General features: G+C 43.9%; 1 protein-coding gene across 5 annotated transcripts in view; it reads right to left on the reverse strand.

The window, feature by feature from the left end:
- The window catches only part of LOC101448002 (lysine-specific demethylase 4B), a 92,414-nt gene that overhangs the window by 47,217 nt on the left and 26,872 nt on the right, over positions 1-18,325 (reverse strand). For all 5 annotated transcript variants that reach the window (XM_045687321.2, XM_014215844.3, XM_045687322.2 and 2 more), the window contains exons 5-6: positions 17,734-17,927; positions 526-575 (exon numbers count right to left, since the gene is read on the reverse strand). In XM_045687321.2, the coding sequence (XP_045543277.2) occupies positions 526-575; positions 17,734-17,927 (244 nt within the window). The remainder of the gene's footprint in view (positions 1-525; positions 576-17,733; positions 17,928-18,325) is intronic.

Below are 18,325 nucleotides of genomic sequence, written 5' to 3' on the forward strand. Positions count from 1 at the left end.
AAAGCTTGAAACTGCTATTGGGTGAACTATATCTACTTGAAAAGACACATTTTCAACTACTTCTGTATACACAAAATATACGTATTAAGACGATGATGGTGTTTAGTTCACAGTTATTGTCCATAATGGTCTTGTTACACGATTATATGACTATTGTGCAAGCCCTCCCGTCAATACTCCACGACGTTCTTACCCATTCACAACACAACGTGTTGAAATGAACTGGCCGTTTTTAGCGCTATTCACAGCCACAACAAAAAGGGCATAGGGGTCTATTGTGCATTTTCTTTCCTGGGAAGAAGGAGCGAGAAATGTGAAGAGAAAGGCTACACTCTCTGCGTCGTCGGCCTTTTGAAGGCCTTTTCCATTGCATTGCGCTAGAGGATGTTTTAACAGCAGTTGATGGAGAGGCCAGACAGTTAACAGGCCACTCTATAGTCACTATCAGGTGGATATTTGTTTAACATGAATCAAGGCTGTCTGTCTCAGTGTGTATGTGTGCGTCAGGATCTGGAGTAGTCTTACCTTGCGCCAGTCTCTCCAGCCTCTTGCCGTGCTCAGGTGGGATGGCGTACCTGAACGGAAGGAAAGAGGGAGAAAAGAGAAAATGAGGTGGGTGGCGGGGAGAAAAGAAGAGTGAAGATGGCGCAAAGTGAAGGGAACTCCATCTCCTCCTCTTTTCACAGTCTTTAGGAGAGGAAATGGACAATGTTACACCTCTTCTTCGCACACAGAGACAGACAGTAGTTCACCTCCACTTTACACGTCCAGATGCACTTCTCTCTCCAAAGACATAAGTCTGCCATCACCAGTGAGAATACACAGCTTATTATGCTTAGTTCTCTTGTCAAAGTCCTCATTACACACGCGTGAACACACACACACACAAAACACACTTAACTCGGCTAATACTCCAAAAATTAAAAGGGAATTCATCAAAACCATCTTGGAGAAATCAAATGACTGAGGACTTTGTAGTCATCTTTGTGGTGCTCCATTCCCCCCTGTTTCAAATGAAATCAGAAAACAAGAGAAGAAGAGAGGCCTCCGTCCGCATTAGAGACTCGGAGCTTTCATTGCTCTTGTTATTACCATCATCATTATCACAATTATTTCCTCCAGTTTAGGGAAAGCAAAACTAGCGCCTCACCCTCCCTCTGGCCAAAGCCCTGTTTATGTGATCGGAATAGAAAGACATCTACTGGAGTATATGGCGAGATGCAGCTGTGTTAGACTGCCACCAGGTGGGCAGAGAGGGGAATACACTACCGTTAGGTAGAAGAGGGCCAACATGCAGAGGTTTCAAATCAAATCCGAATGCTATTTGTCACATGCCGCCGAATACAACAGGTGTGGACCTTACAGTGAAATGCATACTTACAAGTCCTTAACCAACAAAAAAATCCCCCAAAAAGTAAGAGATAAGAATAACAAATAATTAAAGAGCAGCAGTAAATAACAATAGCGGGGCTATATACAGGGGGTGTTGAGGAAATTGAGGTAATTATGTACATGTAGGTAGAGTTATTAAAGTGGCTATGCATAGATAACAGAGAGTAGCAGCAGCATGGGGGGGGGGGGGGGGGGGTTAGGGTTAGGGGGGGCAATGCAAATAGTCTGGGTAGCCATTTGATTAGCTGTTCAGGAGTCTTATGGCTTGGGGGTAGAAGCTGTTTAGAAGACTCTTGGACCTAGACTTGGTGCTCCGGTACCGCTTGCCATGCGGTAGCAGAGAGAACAGTCTATGACTAGGGTGGCTGGAGTCTTTGACAATTTTTAGGGCCTTACTCTGACACCGCCTGGTGTAGAGGTCCTGGATGGAAGCTTGGCCCTGGTGATGTACTGGGCCGTACGCACTACCCTCTGTAGTGCCTTGCGGTCGGAGGCCGAGCAGTTGCCATACCAGGCAGTGATGCAACCCGTCAGGATGCTCTCGATGGTGCAGCTGTAGAACCTTTTGAGGGGGAATAGGTTTAGTCGTGCCCTCTACACGACTGTCTTGGTGTGCTTGGACCATGTTAGTTTGTTAGTGATGTGGACGCCAAGGAACTTGAAGCTCTAAACCTGCTTCACTACCGCCCCGTCGATGAGAATGGGGGCGTGCTCGGTCCTCCTTTTCCTGTAGTCCACAATCATGTCCTCTGTCTTGATCACGTGGAGGTTGTTGTCCTTGCACCACACGGTCAGGTCTCTGACCTCCTTCCTATAGGCTGCTTCATCATTGTCGGTAATCAGGCCTACCACTGTGTGAACAGGGAGTACATGAGAGAACTGAGCACGCACCCCTGAGGGACCCCCGTGTTGAGGATCAGCGTGGCGGATGTGTTGTTACCTACCATTACCACCTGGGGGTGGCCCGTCAGGAAGTCCAGGATCCAGTTGCAGAGGGAGGTGTTTAGTCCCTGGGTCCTTAGCTTAGTGATGAGCTTTGAGGGCACTATGGTGTTGAACGCTGAGCTGTAGTCAATGAATAGCATTCTCACATAGGTGTTCCTTTTGTCCAGGTGGGAAAGGGCAGTGTGGAGTGCAATAGAGATAGAATCATCTGTGGATCTGTTGGTGCACTATGCAAATTGGAGTGAGCCTAGCGTTTCTGGGATAATGGTGTTGATGTCAATATTACAATGCTAATAAGTTGTTTGTGTGTGTCTTCACGGGATTCAAAAGAAAACCTTGCTGGCACACCCTGGGGATTCTCACATTCTCTAACTAACACACGCCTTTGTCAGGTGTGTGTGTGTGTGTATTGTGCGAGTGTGTGTGTGTGCACAGATGAGCCCTTCCTTCAAACATCTAATCAGGCAATCATCACATCCACCTCTATTACATCCTCCCTGGACCACTGTTGTCATGGCAGCGGCACGTCTCCTTGCCAGCGCCAGACCGAAATAAACAAACAAAGAACACAGAGTAAATGAAAGGTCTGTGAACTTTTCCCTTTCTCTTCAGCAGTGAGATGAGATTATGTTTTTACTGCTGCTGCTACTACTACTGTTGAGGAGAGGAGTCAGGAGCTGCGTGGGGGAATATTTGACAGTTTGAGGAAAAGCTTGTAGGTAAGTGTTCGACTGGTCTGTGTGTGTGTGTGTGTGTGTGTGTGGAGGGGGGTCTAGTGAAATGCGAGTGTTCTAGTGAGATTGCGGCAAAGTTGACTTAATCAAATCATATGGGAACTATGGGATGTGCACGGTTATTTGAATATCTGGAACAGATGTTAGAATTCGAACACTTGTGAGTATTCATTTGTGCGCCCCCCAAAAAATGACAGGCCTATTTTAACCCTGAAAATGCTTTTCTAAAATGACATAAAAATATCCATGTGACATTGTTACATACAAGGATATACCATGACATTTCTAAATATGAATTTAATAAAACAAACTTTTTGAGTGTAGTAGCCTCCAAGTGTGTAGCTTGTTGTTCATGTTGGCCAACCAAAGCAGCAAAGAGGCTCAATGTGTAGTAAGTGGAGTGAGAGTTCACTAAGGAAATGCAAGATGGAATAAAATTACAGAATTAAAAGGAGTAGGCTACAATGAGCAACCAACAGGTAGGCTGTTGTTTTATGTGAATGGTGGTAAAAAGCGCATCATGTGGCCTCAATAATTAGCCAAGCTAGCTATACCCGAGCTAGCGATACCCGAGCTAGCGATACCCGAGCTAGCGATACCCGAGCTAGCTATCTGCTCTAGGTTACACCAGTCAAGACAGGCAGCGTTAAATGGGATAAGAAATAACATTGTGTCTGCTACAAGTTAGCTAGTCTTGGCTGTAGCCTAGTTGCCTTGGGTACTGCAGCTCTCTCTTCACCTCGTCTGCTCGCTCCCATCTCACCAGCCCCTCAGCAGCTGCAGCAATAGAGCGCCAGCCTCTCGCTCAGCAGTGCTCAGGTTAAAATCCACATGAATTTCGACTATCTGGATATCTGACAAAATTTCATCATACTATTCGAATAGTGAAATTATTTAAAATCCCTAGTGGGAACATGTAGGCCTAAAATGTCCATATGTAATGTAATGAACACACACACACACACACACACACACACACACACACACACACACACACACACACACACACACACACACACACACACACACACACACACACACACACACAGTTAAAAATCACAGACACATTCTGCCACTACATGTGCACACACACACACATTTAGTTCAAAATCATAGACACATTCTGCCACTACATGAGTGCACACACACACGCACACCAAACATGAAAGGAAATTCATTAAACATGATAAAACCCTACATCCACTACTCTGTCCTTCACACGCCACAGGAGATGCGGAAGCACAAACAAACTGAAGATGACGATCTAATTGAGATGTAACACTACATGGCATAAACACATCCACTCAACGGGCTGTCTTAAAACCCATGCCTCCTCTCCTCGCTACAGAGTCTAACATGTTAAAGTGTCATATTAAAAAGGAGAAACAAGTAATATTTTGATGTTTATACTAAAACACACAAGGACAGGGAGACAGGTCTGTAGACGACAAACTAGTAACAGGGGTCAACTACCAGCTTTATTAGTCTAGTGTCAAAATGCTATTTTGTCATGTTGACCATAGTCCATATGCATGAAGCCTGTCTGAGTACGAGTGCTGACACGGGATCAGTTTAGCCTTTTAGATCAGGTTTGGAAGACTTTTTTTTAAGATCACAATGAATAAGATTGAACCTTATCCTATTGAGGGAATCTTGTGAGTGGCTAAGAGTTGGGAGGATATGGGTAAGGGCAAATAGAATTTTGTAAGTGACATTTGTAATTTTAACCTAAACCATGAATGCATTCAACTGGGTTACCAAGGGAACCAAAGTCACCAAAGCATGTTCAAAATATAAAATCAATATCCTGTAGAATAAACTCGAAATCAATCACAATACATCAGTGTTCACTATAGTTGCTCACGGCTATTAAATTAATCTGGGTTTTAATATCTAAGGATTACAACCTAGGTCTTGCTGATCTACACAGCTAAACCAATTGATCTGCAACACATGGGCGTAAATACACTGAGGCACAATCCACCACCTTGCATTTCTATGAAGAATCAAGATCTTTGTCAAAAAAGCACAAAGAGACATTGTAGTTCAACAGACATGAGCAGTCATATTCTCTCTCTATCCTCTACTCGTCTGGGTTTCACACACAAAAAAAACAAAGATTTTAGCATAAAGAGATGATCGTTCGTCCATTCCCTACTAAGATGATCTAGAGTTGAAGACGATCTTTATGACTTTGGGAAAGTCACCTGTCTAAGTCTTCTAAAAAGGATTCAGAATGCATGTCAGATATCCAACCAGGAGGCCTGTTTCTGCCCCGCCTGCTAACAACTCAAGAGGACATTAGTAGCAGCAAATTTGATTTTGTGCATGAAGTGCCACAGACGGTCGATACTAATTTGATGTCTCTTTTCTCAGCCAGCCCTGTCGCAAAAGGCAGAGAGAGCTACTTGGTGTTCCTGTGTGTGTGTGTGTGTGTGTGTGTGTGTGTGTGTGTGTGTGTGTGTGTGTGTGTGTTGAAACTACTGAAACTTTAATTCCAATACATCCAAACTCTATCTTGGCTTCATTTTTCATCTGGAAAAAACTCTTTCATCAAGGAAACACAATCAATATCCAAAGGTCATTATAAAAAAGGGGTGTATTGGTAACAGCCAGAAGACATATGGTTGTTTGAGTCTTGATTCGGGTATACATATCCATAAGGGAATAACAGAGCAGACGGGTTAAGATTAGAGTAGAGACATTTGGAGCAGAGATACAGTGCATTCAGAAAGTATTCAGACCCTTTCACTTTTTCCACATTTTGCTGTGCCTAGCCTTATTCTAAAATTGATTAAAAAAGAAATTCTACACACAATACGCCACAACGACAAAGAAAACCCTTTTTTTTTTTTTTTTTTTAATGTTGGCAAATTTACATAAGTATTTAAACCCTCTACTCTACTTTGTTGAATCACCTTTGGCAGCGATTACAGCCTAGAGTCTTGGGTATTACGCCACAAGCTCTGCAGATCCTCTCAAGCTCTGTCAGGTTGGATGGGGAGCGTTGCTGCACAGCTATTTTCAGGTCTCTCCAGAGATGTTCGATTGGGTTCAGTCCAGCCTCTGGCTGGGCCACTCAAGGAAGTTGACGCTTGTTCCCCGAACCACTCCTGTGTTGTCTTGGCTGTGTGCTTAGAGTTGTTGTCCTGTTGGAAGGTCAACCTTCGCGCCAGTCTGAGGTCCGGAGCGCTCTGGAGCAGGTTTTAATCAAGGATCTCTCAGTACTTTGCACCGTTGAACTTTCCCTCGATCCTGACTAGTCTCCCAGTCTTGCCACTGAACAATATCCCCACAGCATGATGCTGCCACCACCATCCTTCACCGTAGGAATGTTGCCAGGTTTACTCCAGACATGACGCTTGGCATTCAGGCCAAAGAGTTCAATCTTGGTTTTATCAGACCAGAGAATCTTGTTTCTCATGGTCTGAGTCCTTTAGGTGCCTTTTGGCAAACTCCAAGTGGTCTGTCATGTGCCTTTTACTGAGGAGAGGCTTCCGTCTGGCCACTCTACCATATAGGCCTGACTGGTGTTGCTGCAGAGATGGTTGTCCTTCTGGAAGGTTCTCCCATCTCCACAGAGATCGGGTTCTTGGTCACCTCCCCGACCAAGGCTCTTCTCCCCCAATTGCTCAGTTTGGCCAGGGGGGCAGCTTTAGGAAGAAGTGGTTCCAAACTTCTTCCATTTAAGAATGAAGAGGCCACTGTGTTCTTGGGGACCTTCAACGCTGCTACCCTTCCCCAGATCTGTGCCTCGACACAATCCTATCTCTGAGCTCTACGGGCAATTGCTTCGACCTCATGGCATGGTTTTTGCTCTGACATGCACTGCCAACTGTGGGACCTTATATAGACAGGTGTGTGCCTTTCCAAATCATGTCCAATCAATTGAATTTACCACAGGTGGACTCCAAGTTGTAGAAACATCTCAAGGATGACCAATGGAAACAGGATGCAACTGAGATACATTTCAAGTCTCATAGCAGAGGGTGTGAATACTTATGTAAATAATGTATGTTTTTAAGTTTTAATATCTTTGAAAAATATTCAAAAAACCTGTTTTTTCGCTTTGTCATTATGGGGTATTGTGTGTAGATTGATGATGAAAAACATTTATTTAATCCATTTTAGAACAAGGCTGTAACGTAACAAAATGTGTAAAAAGTCAAGGGGTTTGAATACTTTCAGAATGCACTGTATGATATAAGGCCATCCCTCCTATCCCTATGGACAAAAGGACGTTGAAAAGACATATTTTTGGTTATTTGCTTTTCAACGTCTTGTGCTGACTGGGACGCCACTTGTGCTGAGTTAACGTCAAATAATGTCGCCATATCCATGTTAAACTACACAACTGAAATGATAGCCTGGGCCCAGATCGGTTTGTGCTATTCTATGTTACCAAATGCCATGACAACGACCATAGGAGTTGGCAAGACAATACAAACAGGTCTGGGACCAGGCTACTGAAATGATCAGCATGAATCTGGATGACCAAAATATCATTGATTAGGCGATTAGAACTATTCCCAATCCAATCTTCCTTCATGAAACACTTACATTGTAACAAGACTATAGCACTGACGTCTCTTAAGTGAACTCTTATCTCTTTCCTACCTGAAGACACAGAAACATCGTCTACTACCCAATAAAACTACAAAAAGAAGTGAACAATGAATTAATAATGGACTCTTGCTCCGTTTTAAAGTCTGATCTACCCAACCCTAACATTTATTTGTTTAGCAGTTTTCCTTACTCTCTGCTCGATGCTTCGCAAACAACCAGCCAATCGTTAAAGCATCTGACAGCAGATCTTCGGGGGGGAAATATGACTTTGATGGGAGCAGAGTTGGAGGGGAATGGAGTTAATTTCACAGTGGCTGCACAGGGGGGTTAGGCAAACAGCTCCTTGCACACAGTTTAACATACTGTAATTACCCGAAAAGTGAAAATTATTCAATTTCAAAAAGAGAAGGATAGAGTGTGAATGTGTGTGTGTGTGTATTACTATCCTTGTGGGTACCAGAAATAGTAAAACAAGGAAAATTCTCTCTCGTGGGGACATTTCCCAGGACAAAGGCTAGGTTTTTTTTAGGTTGAGGATTAGGGTTAACTTAAGGGTTAGGGTAAATAGGACTTTGACTGGAAATCTATTAAAAAGGTCCCCACAAGGATAGTAAAACATATACTGTGTGTGTGTGTGTGTGTGTGTTTGCACGCGTACAGCACACATTCAGAGTTAAACAGAGTTGAAGGGTGCATCCATGTGAGTAAATTTACTTTTAAAGAGTGACAAGGAAATATTGCTTTTCCTCACAGGGGCATATGTAAGAAGAGGAAGATGATGGGGAGGGAGAAGGAGGAGGAGAAGAAGAGGGGAGGAGGAAAAGATATCTTCAGATGGTTGAGAGGGTTGCTAGGAGGGGAGACTAGAGAGTGGATCAAGAGGTGCTACTGAAGCATGACAACCCCTCTCTATTATACTATGGAGAGGCTCTGGTTATGTCCTAAATCACACCTTATTTCCTATGTAGTGCACGACTTTTGACCAGGGCTCTGATCAAAAGTATTGTACCGAATAGGGTGCCATTTTGGACACCACCTCTGTTTTTGTGCCCGGGCATACGGGCTTTGTAAAGGCTTTATTCTAAAAATGAAAGCAGTTCTCTAGCAGATAAAGACAGACTGTAAAGGGTTTTATAGATAGAGCAGTAGAGTGATGGCTAATGGAACATTAGTCGTAATTAGGAGGTAATGTGTGTATGCATTGTGACCGTTGTTTCTACTTATTGATGCCGTTTTTTTGTTTTGAACTTTCTACCTTATGCACATTGAGCATGGCGAATGTGCTCTCGAAATGCTATATTACTATGAACATGTCTCTTAATGGAGCAGGGCTGGGACACAGACTGACTGAGCTGCTGCTTCTAATGACATCCCACTGCAGGGATGGGGAAGCAGGGACATGGAGAAACACGCATTAAAAATATTCACACACACACACACAGGTATTGATTGGTACACTCCAGGCCTGTGTAGCCACCATACGCTCGCTGAGACACACACAAACACCTCGTTGCACAACCCAAGACCAGCCCTAAGGGAGAGGGCTAAAGCAATGAGAGAAGCATTGAGACGAATAGGAACCACACTGAGACAAAAAAGGAAAAGAGGAGAGTGGTGGGATAGAGTGGAGGTGCAGGAGAGGGCTCAGGTACACTCACAGACACACAAACATGAGCCATGAGTCATAACCACAGTCAAATTCCAGGTGACCGTTGAGTCACGGTAATCTCCTCGTATGCACTCTGGACATGTGTTGGTAGTACCCAACTCGCTAAACGACCATCAGGTCACTAATGGCCTGGTACTCAGGGCTCTTTTGCCCCACTAACCACTCTGACGTCAATGCAAATGCAATCTAAAATTCACATCAAACACTTATCATCAAAACTGGTTACCTTATGTTACTCTCCAAACTTTCTATCCATGAGTCTGGTAGAGAAAATATAGACGTAGGTGATGCTGTTGGTGCATTGATTGTGCAGGACGGCTTAGAGTTAGCCTACAATTACAGTGAATTTGTATTTGATTTTGAATAGCCTAGTAATAGGGGAAAAAATATATAAATCATAATTAATAGGCTGACGTATTACCTACAAAATATCTCACCGCCGTGCGAGAGAGAGACAACGGGTGCTAGTCACACTGTCACTCGCTGCCATTTTTATTTATTTTTCTCCATAGCGCAGTCTGAGACTGGCACAAATCAATTGCGGTTGGACTCCCTCTAGTCATTTGTGTGTTTTAATTATTTCATCAAAAATAGCTCTTAAAGCATCAGACAAGCTCATATAGGTGATTTGATCAAAACACATAGGATGTGTCTACTTCATATGCGCACTCGCTCTGAATGGGACAAATATCCTTTCTATTTTATTCTGCAAAGTTCATTATATTCTTCTTACTATTAAATCATATAAAATAAAATAATGACATTTGACTTATAAGCATATCTTGTCTGCTAAATGAACAAGCTTACAGCCTATGGCATGGCGCATAGCCATATAACATACAGTAGGCCAACTCATATTCTGTTCTTCTGAAATACATTTATCATAATATAAGGTTTCTTTAAACCGGCCTAAAATAAATTATGGATTTATTGTGATGGTGTAAATTAAATGGATTCATTCGACTTTTTTAAATGTACATGTTTCAAAAGGCGTGCATCAGTGGCTTGAATGCGTGGAGGCCTGGAGATGCTAAACATTTGCATGACAATAACCGGCTGACAAAATGTCATGACCGCCACAGCCCTACACACACACACACACAGTGTCATGCTGGTATTGAGTGGTACGCTCCAAGCCTGGGCAGGTACTGTAGACCCCCCCCCACCCAACTGAGGGGACGGCTTTAAAAACTAGGGAGGGGAGAGAGACTTACTGAGAGTTACAAAATAAAGAAAAACTGAGTCCTTCCCTCTGAGTTGCACAGACAAAGAGCCTGGGACCTCCAAGGGAGTGATGAATAGGAAGGTGAGAAATGAATCAAAAAGATAGAGAGGGAGCGAGAAAGCGAGAGAGAGAATCAAAAACAGAAAGAGAGGGCAAGAAATTGAGTGCGAGAGCGCAAAGGAGGGAAAGAGAGCAAGAGAGAAGGAGCAAGAGTGAAGGAGGAAGAGAAGAAGCAGAAAAGTCTGCCTGTGCAGTAATGAGCGTTCAGCAAATATGAGGCTCAGCAAATATTCTGTTCAGAGTAGAGGTCTGACTTCCGTCCGACTCCCACACGCTACCCGAACCCAACCACAGTCCCGCAATGTTATTTTAGGCGTATGTGACGCAGCTCACTTGCCAGCCGGAGACCTGCTCTAAAATCGGAGTAGATAGCCAGAGCGAATTTACCAGCTACATCGATCGACAGTTGTCGCAGTGACATCATGAACATTCCTTTGAAATAGTTACTTGCATAGTGGAGTCTTTTGTTTAGACATGTAGCTAGCGAGCTAAACAATAATCCCAACTCATATCGTTACTACCCTGCACGAATCTGCAGGTAGCTAACCGACCAGGTTCAATGTTAGCTAGCTAAAATTAGGCTAATAACTAGCAATGCAAATGGCTCTGAGATATGAATACTATTACTACTCATATCATACACTTAACGTTAGCTATCTAGCCAGCTAACATTAGCTAGCTAGCTAGCTAACAGTACACTAACTTGAAATAAAAACTTTCTGCGCAAAATTAGAAACGTGAAATATATGAAAACGTAGCTAGCTAGACTCTCTTACCTGTAAACATGGATGGACTTTTCCCTCTGTCACGGATGCCATGGTTGCCCTTAGTTTGAAGATATAATCTAGAGACAGATGTTTTATACAACAGCCTTCTCCGTCTTCATATTTGCAATCAAACGCCAGAATTTTGTCCATCTCCTTAGCTATCATACTCAAATTCCAGTGATTTCAAACCTCGGTCCTCCAGAAAGTGGAGAGCAACACTTATGCAGTTCTACAACATGATATCTTTCAAAAAAGCTACGTTAGAAAGGATTACCTACACATACTGACCAGCTCCTATTATAGACAGAAGCGTGCTACATAGCAGACAAATCAAAACTCCTCTCTCGGCATGTCCAACCCACTCATTATCTCAGCCAATCATGGCTAGCGGGAATTTACTGCCTTTTTCCGGGGCTAAACCAACTAAGCTCATAATTTAACAATTTTATTCGTATTTACAGAGAGCATACAAGTTTGTTATTAAGGCACATGAAAGTTCACATGTTCCAGAAGGCATTTCAGCCCAAAAAACGCATTTTGATAAATAAATAAAACGTTTACAATCAAATGGCTCTCCTGTGAAGAAGTGACACGTGAAATACGCATAGTTTCCTGAAACAAGTCACATATAGGATATAGCCTACCTTTAGGAAGATGATTTGCAGGCAGAGACAAATAAATGGGTAATCAATATTCATTGAAAATGAAAATGCTCGCTCACCATGGTATAATGAATAATGGCGCAGAAGGATATGGCTGCCGTTTTACGATACCCTAACCAATTGTGCTAGTGTGTGTGTTTTTTCATGTTATTTGCAACTTATTTTGTACATAATGTTTCTGCCACTTACAACTGAAAAGAGCTTCTAGATATCAGGACAGCAATTACTCACCCCATACTGGAACAATACTTTTTCTTTAACGAGTCAGACGGGAAGGATTTACTTCAGACACCCGACAAAGCCCTCATCCCCGTCATTCGCAGGAGAAAGAGACGAAGCACCGGGGAAGTAGGTCTGGGTGCCTTGTAAGGATCTGACGGAGAGTGGGTAATCTCCCTTTACCATCGGTCCTATTAGCCAACGTACAATCAATGGATAATAAAATAGACTAACTACAATCACGTATATCCTACCAACGGGACATTAAAGACTGTAATCTTATGTTTCCCCAAGTCGTGGCTAAACAACGACATGAATAACATACAGCTGGCGGGTTTTAGGCTTTTTCGGCAGGATAGAACAGCGGCCTCTGGTAAGACAAGGGGTGGCGGTCTATGTATATTTGTAAACAACAGTTGGTGCCCAAAATCTAAGGAAGTCTCGAGGTTTTGCTTGCTTGAGGTAGAGTATCTCATGAAAAGTTGTAGACCACACTATTTACCAAGAGAGTTTATCTATATTCTTCGTATCTGTCTATTTACCACCACAAACCGATGATGGCACTAAGACCGCACTCAATGAGCTGTACATGGCCATAAGCAAACAGGAATACGCTCATCCAGAGGTGGTGCACCTAGTGCCGGGGATTTTAATGCAGGGAAACTTAAATCTGTTTTACCTCACTTCTACCAGCATGTTAAATGTGCAACCAGAGAAAAAAATAAAATAAAATAATAATAATAATAATAATAATTAAAACTCTAGACCACCTTTACGCCACACACAGAGACACGTACAAAGGTTTCCCTCACCCTCCATTTGGCAAATCTGACCATAATTCTTAACTCCTGATTCCTGCTTACAAGCAAAAACTAAAGCAGGAAGCACCAGTGACTCTGTCAAAAAAGTGGTCAGATGAAGCAGATGCTAAGCTACGGGACTGTTTTGGTAGCATTGACTGGAATATGTTCCGGGATTCCTCCGAAGGCTATGAGGATTACACCACATCAGTCACTGGCTTCATCAATAAGTGCATCGAGGACGTCGTCCCCACAGTGACCATACGTACACACCCCAACCAGAAGCCATGGATTACAGGCAACATCCACACTGAGATAAAGAGTAGAGCTGCCGCTTTCAAGGAGCGGGACTCTAACCCGGAAGCTTATAAGAAATGAATCTATGCCCTCCGACGAACCATCAAAACGGGCAAAGCGTCAATACAGGACTAAGATTTAATCGTACTACACCGGCTCTGATGCTCGTCAGATGTGGCAGGGCTTGCAAACTATTACAGACTACAAAGGGAAGCACAGCCACGAGCTGCCCAGTGACACGAGCTACCAGACGAGCTAAATTACGTCTATGCTCGCTTCGAGGCAAGTAACACTGAAACATGCATGAGAGCATCAGCTGTTCCGGACGACTGTGTGATCACGCTGTCCGTAGCAAATGTGAGTACGAACTTTAAATAGGTCAACATTCACAAGGCCGCAGTGCCAGACGGATTACCAGGACGTGTACTCCGAGCATGCGCTGACCAACTGGCAAGCGTCTTCACTGACATTTTCAACCTGTCCCTAACGAAGTCTGTAATACCAACATGTTTCAACATATTCCCTGTGCCTAAGAACACTAAGGCAACCTGCCTAAATGACTACCGACCCATAGCACTCACGTCTGTAGCCATGAAGTGCTTTGAAAGGCTGGTCATGGCTCATATCAACACCATAATACACAGATGATGCAATCCCTATTGCACTCATCACTCCCCTTTCCCACCTGGACAAAAGGAACACCTATGTGAGAATGCTATTCATTGACTACAGCTCAGCGTTCAACACCATAGTGCCCTCAAAGCTCATCACTAAGCTAAGGACCCTGGGACTAAACACCTCAGTCTGCAACTGGATCCTAGACTGATGGGGCTCCCCCATGTGGTAATGGTAGGCAACAACACATCTGCCACGCTGATCTTTAACATTGGGGCCCCTCAGGCGTGCGTGCTCAGTCCCCTCCTGTACTCCCTGTTCGCCCACGACTGCGTGGCCAAGCACGACTCCAACACCATCATTGAGTTTGCTGACGACACAACAGTGGTAGGCCTGATCACCGACAGAGCCTATAGGGAGGAGGTCAGAGACCTGCCAGTGTGGTGCCAGGAAGACAACCTCTCCCTCAATGTGATCAAGACAAAGGAGCTGATTGTGGACTACAGGAAAAGGAGGGCAGAACACGCCCCCATTCACATCGACGGGCTGTAGTGGAGCAGGTTGAGAGTTTCAAGTTCCTTGGTGTCCACATTAACAACAAACTATCATGGTCCAAACACACCAAGACAGTCGTGAATATGGCACGACAACACCTTTTCCCCCTCAGGAGACTGAAATGATTTGTCATGGGTCCCCAGATCCTCAAAAAGTTCTACAACTGCACCATCGAGAGCATCTTGACCGGTTGCATCACCGCCTGGTATGGTAACTGCTCGGCATCCGACCATAAGGCGCTATGAGGGTATTGCTTTTGGCCCAGTAAATCACTAGAGCCAAGCTTCCTGCCATCCAGGACCTATATACTTGGCGGTGTCAAAAGTGTCAAAGACTCCAGTCTCCCAAGTCATAGATTGTTCTCTCTGCTACCACATGGCAAGCGGTGAGTGCCAAGTCTGGGCCCAAAAGGCTCCTTAACAGCTTCTACCCCCAAGCCATAAGACTGCTGAACAATTAATCAAAACGGCCACACGGACTATTTACATTGTTTTTACACTGCTGCTAATGCTATTTATTATCTATGCAGTCACTTTACCCCTACCAACATATACAAATTACCTCAACTAACCTGTACCCCCACACAATGACTCGGTACCCCCTGTATATACAGTAGCGTTGTTATTGTTATTATATTGTGTTACTTTTATTACATTTTTTACTTTCGTTTTTTTTGTAAATATTTTCTTAACTATTAATTGTACTGCATTGTTGGTTAAGGGCTTGTAAGTAAGCATTTCACGGTACGATCTACCTTTTGTATTCGGCGAATGTGACAAATTAAATTTGATTTGATTAAAATTTCCTTGGAAAGATAACTGCCACGTGATTCTCCGCCCATGCATTAGGTAGCCTACTCCAATTCATTGAGACCCACATATAGGTCCTAGGAACACTTGATCTCTCACGCCCAACTAGGAGAGGAGAGGTAGGCTACTTAACTTAAAGCAGCGAATTCTGAGTGTGCGTGCGAGAAAGATATGCTTTTAACACAATATGTAGGCTAACGCATACAAAGCAGAAATATGACCGTTTCCAAATAATCAGCTGGACAACAAAAATATTTTTCCTTCCCAAAGTTGTCAGTCCGCTCCCAACCGCAGCATGAACAGTGCTGACCATGCCGCAATGATCTGTCGGGACCTGCAGCTCTAGTTCAGAGCCCCTTTTTCTAGTGCCACCATGAAAACCTCCTTGTCACCCACACATTATAATGGCAATTTCTCCTAGTCTGAGGTACCCATTCAAATGACAGCGCCAGCGTTATACTGTAAGTATAGGATATCACCACAAGACAATTTCTGTCTTTCAGAAATCAAGCCTGTTCCTGCTGGGGTGTTTTCTTGTTAATGGGAGATGGGGAAAATGCTAACTTCTTGAGGGTAAATGTTTTATCGTGTATCGCTACAGTCATATTCAAGTCATATTTGCAGACTTGTATCCTCCAATAAATAAAGTGGAAAAAAACTGCCATTCTATGGTCAAAAACATAACCCAGCTAGGCTTCAGTCAATACATCCCTAGCAAGAAAGGTGGACTAAAATGAAGGGATGAAAGGTTAAAATAACAGAGGAGAAATGGACGAGGAGGAGATCGATCCTTCTCTGATGGCGGAGCGGGTATTAGTCCCCCAGCTAGGCCCTGGAGAGCGATTGAAGGAGAGAGAAAGACATGCTCTCACCTTGCAGACACAGCTTACAGATGATGGGGACTGCACTGGACGCCTACACCGGATTGCCCCTACCAAGGTCGCCCAGTGAGGTCGCCTCCGTTACCGTTACTTTGACGAAGCATCGCCCTCCAATAGCGTTCTGTCGATACCCTTATCGTCTACCGTCATTATCTTGACGCCGTGCAACTCGTTTAGCCGGGAGTGGCTGTAAGTCTTTGGGCCCGTCCCAAATGGCACCCTATTCTCCCCATAGGGCTCTGGTCAAAACTAGTGCACTATATAGGGATTAGGTTGCCATTTGGAATGAACCCCTTGAGTGCGTGATACTATAGGGCCTACGCAGTCGTGTTGGTTTCCCCCATTCGCTTGACGTGAAATGGCCGCGAAAGTGATGGAGATGTGTCGGCAAATAGAGGCTCTTTATGTGACTTGTGTTGGGAGAGCCATAAACGCTGGGAAATAGAATTGGATGCCAAGTGAGGCCTTCGGGAATAGTGAGTCTCGACGGGCGGTCGTATTACAAGAGGAGGAATTAGAAAATGATGGGAAGAGAGAGGGAGGGAGGGATTGAAAGAGAGAGCAAGAGAGGTGTTTGAAGAGCGCTACTGCTACCTAGCGACGAGTGGTGGGATGGTTGGGCCTGGACAATTTCACTGCTTGTTGGACACAGACATCTTCACATAAAAATACACACACATACACACCTAGATTTTATAGACTTACAGTTAACTGCCAAAATAAAGGAAACGCCGACATAAAGTGTCTTAATGGGGCGTTGGGCCACAATGAGCCAGAACAGCTTCAATGCACTTTGGCCTACAATTCTATTGGAGGGATGCGACACCATTCTTCCACTAGAAATTCCATCATTCTGTGTTTTGTTGATGGTGGTGGAAAACGCTGTCTCAGGCACCGCTCCAGAATCTCCCATAAGTGTTCACAGACTCATACAATGACACACACACACACACACACACTACCAAATTTAAGTCAATATATTGCTCATATTGAAGACGCTTTATACTACAGAAGCCACCTGGCTCCTTAGAAACTTTTCTAAGTCTAGAGTGTCCTCCAGTGGCCATCTGTTTAAGTACACAAATGCATGTATGACCAGTCTCCTTAACTCACAAACAGGGACTCACATTAAGTTTTACACACGTATTAGAATGATAGATGCTTGAGAAGCAACTGCCAAAGCCTGCCCAGATCCTGAAATCAAGGAACAATTTTGGCTTGTCATTTTTTGATGTGGATGCAACTGAAGCAAAGAGCTGTCGCACGGGTGGCAGGTAGCCTAGCGGTTAGAGCGGCGTTGGGCCAGTAACCGAAAGGTCACTACTGCTACCTGCAACCGAGCGAAGAGTGACGGGATGGTTGGGCCTGGACAATCGAATTGCTTGTAGGACACAGAGATACTCATATTCACAGAAAAACACACACATTTTATAGACCTACAAGTAACACACACACACAGAGACAGAGAGAGAGAGAGAGAGAGAGAGAGAGAGAGATGCAAAGAATGGAGAAATAAACCGCTAATACAGTCACTGACCAGGACTTGGGCTGTCCAAAGTGGAGGTAGTTGATACTGTAGAGATCCATGTCTTCTGTGTGCCAGGCGAAAGTGGTCTTCCACATGCCAAAGTACAGGTAGGGCGTGTTCACCCCCTCGATCACGATGCCGCACTCCTGCTCCACCATGTCCAGCAGTGTGTTCAGGTGGCCGATGTTCCACTCACCGATCTCCTGGAAACAGACACAAAAAAGGAAGGTTAAAAGGGATAGTTCACCCAAATCAAATACAAAAACAAATAATGACAGTTTCCTTACCCGGCCTGTGAGCAGTCTATGGACAAGTTATGAAAGCAACCCGTGCTTTTGTTTTGTTTACCTGGACACTGTTCCAAGTGCTCACTTTTTAGCATTTGTGGCACACATTTTGTTCAAGTCAATGGTTCCGATATTAGCCTCTCGCTTCATGTTCAAATATTTCATTTTATAATTTGGGTGAACTATCCATTGAACACTGTGACCCGATTCAAGCATGTTGGCTACATTTACCAATGAAATATAACAGTGGATTTAGGGCTGTCCCCGACAACAACAAAAAATCTTGGTTGACTGAAAGTCGTCTGCTCTTTCGA

The sequence above is a fragment of the Salmo salar genome, chromosome 10 (assembly GCF_965601325.2).
Source record: "Salmo salar chromosome 10, fSalSal1, whole genome shotgun sequence".
Classification (NCBI taxonomy): Eukaryota; Metazoa; Chordata; class Actinopteri; order Salmoniformes; family Salmonidae; genus Salmo; species Salmo salar.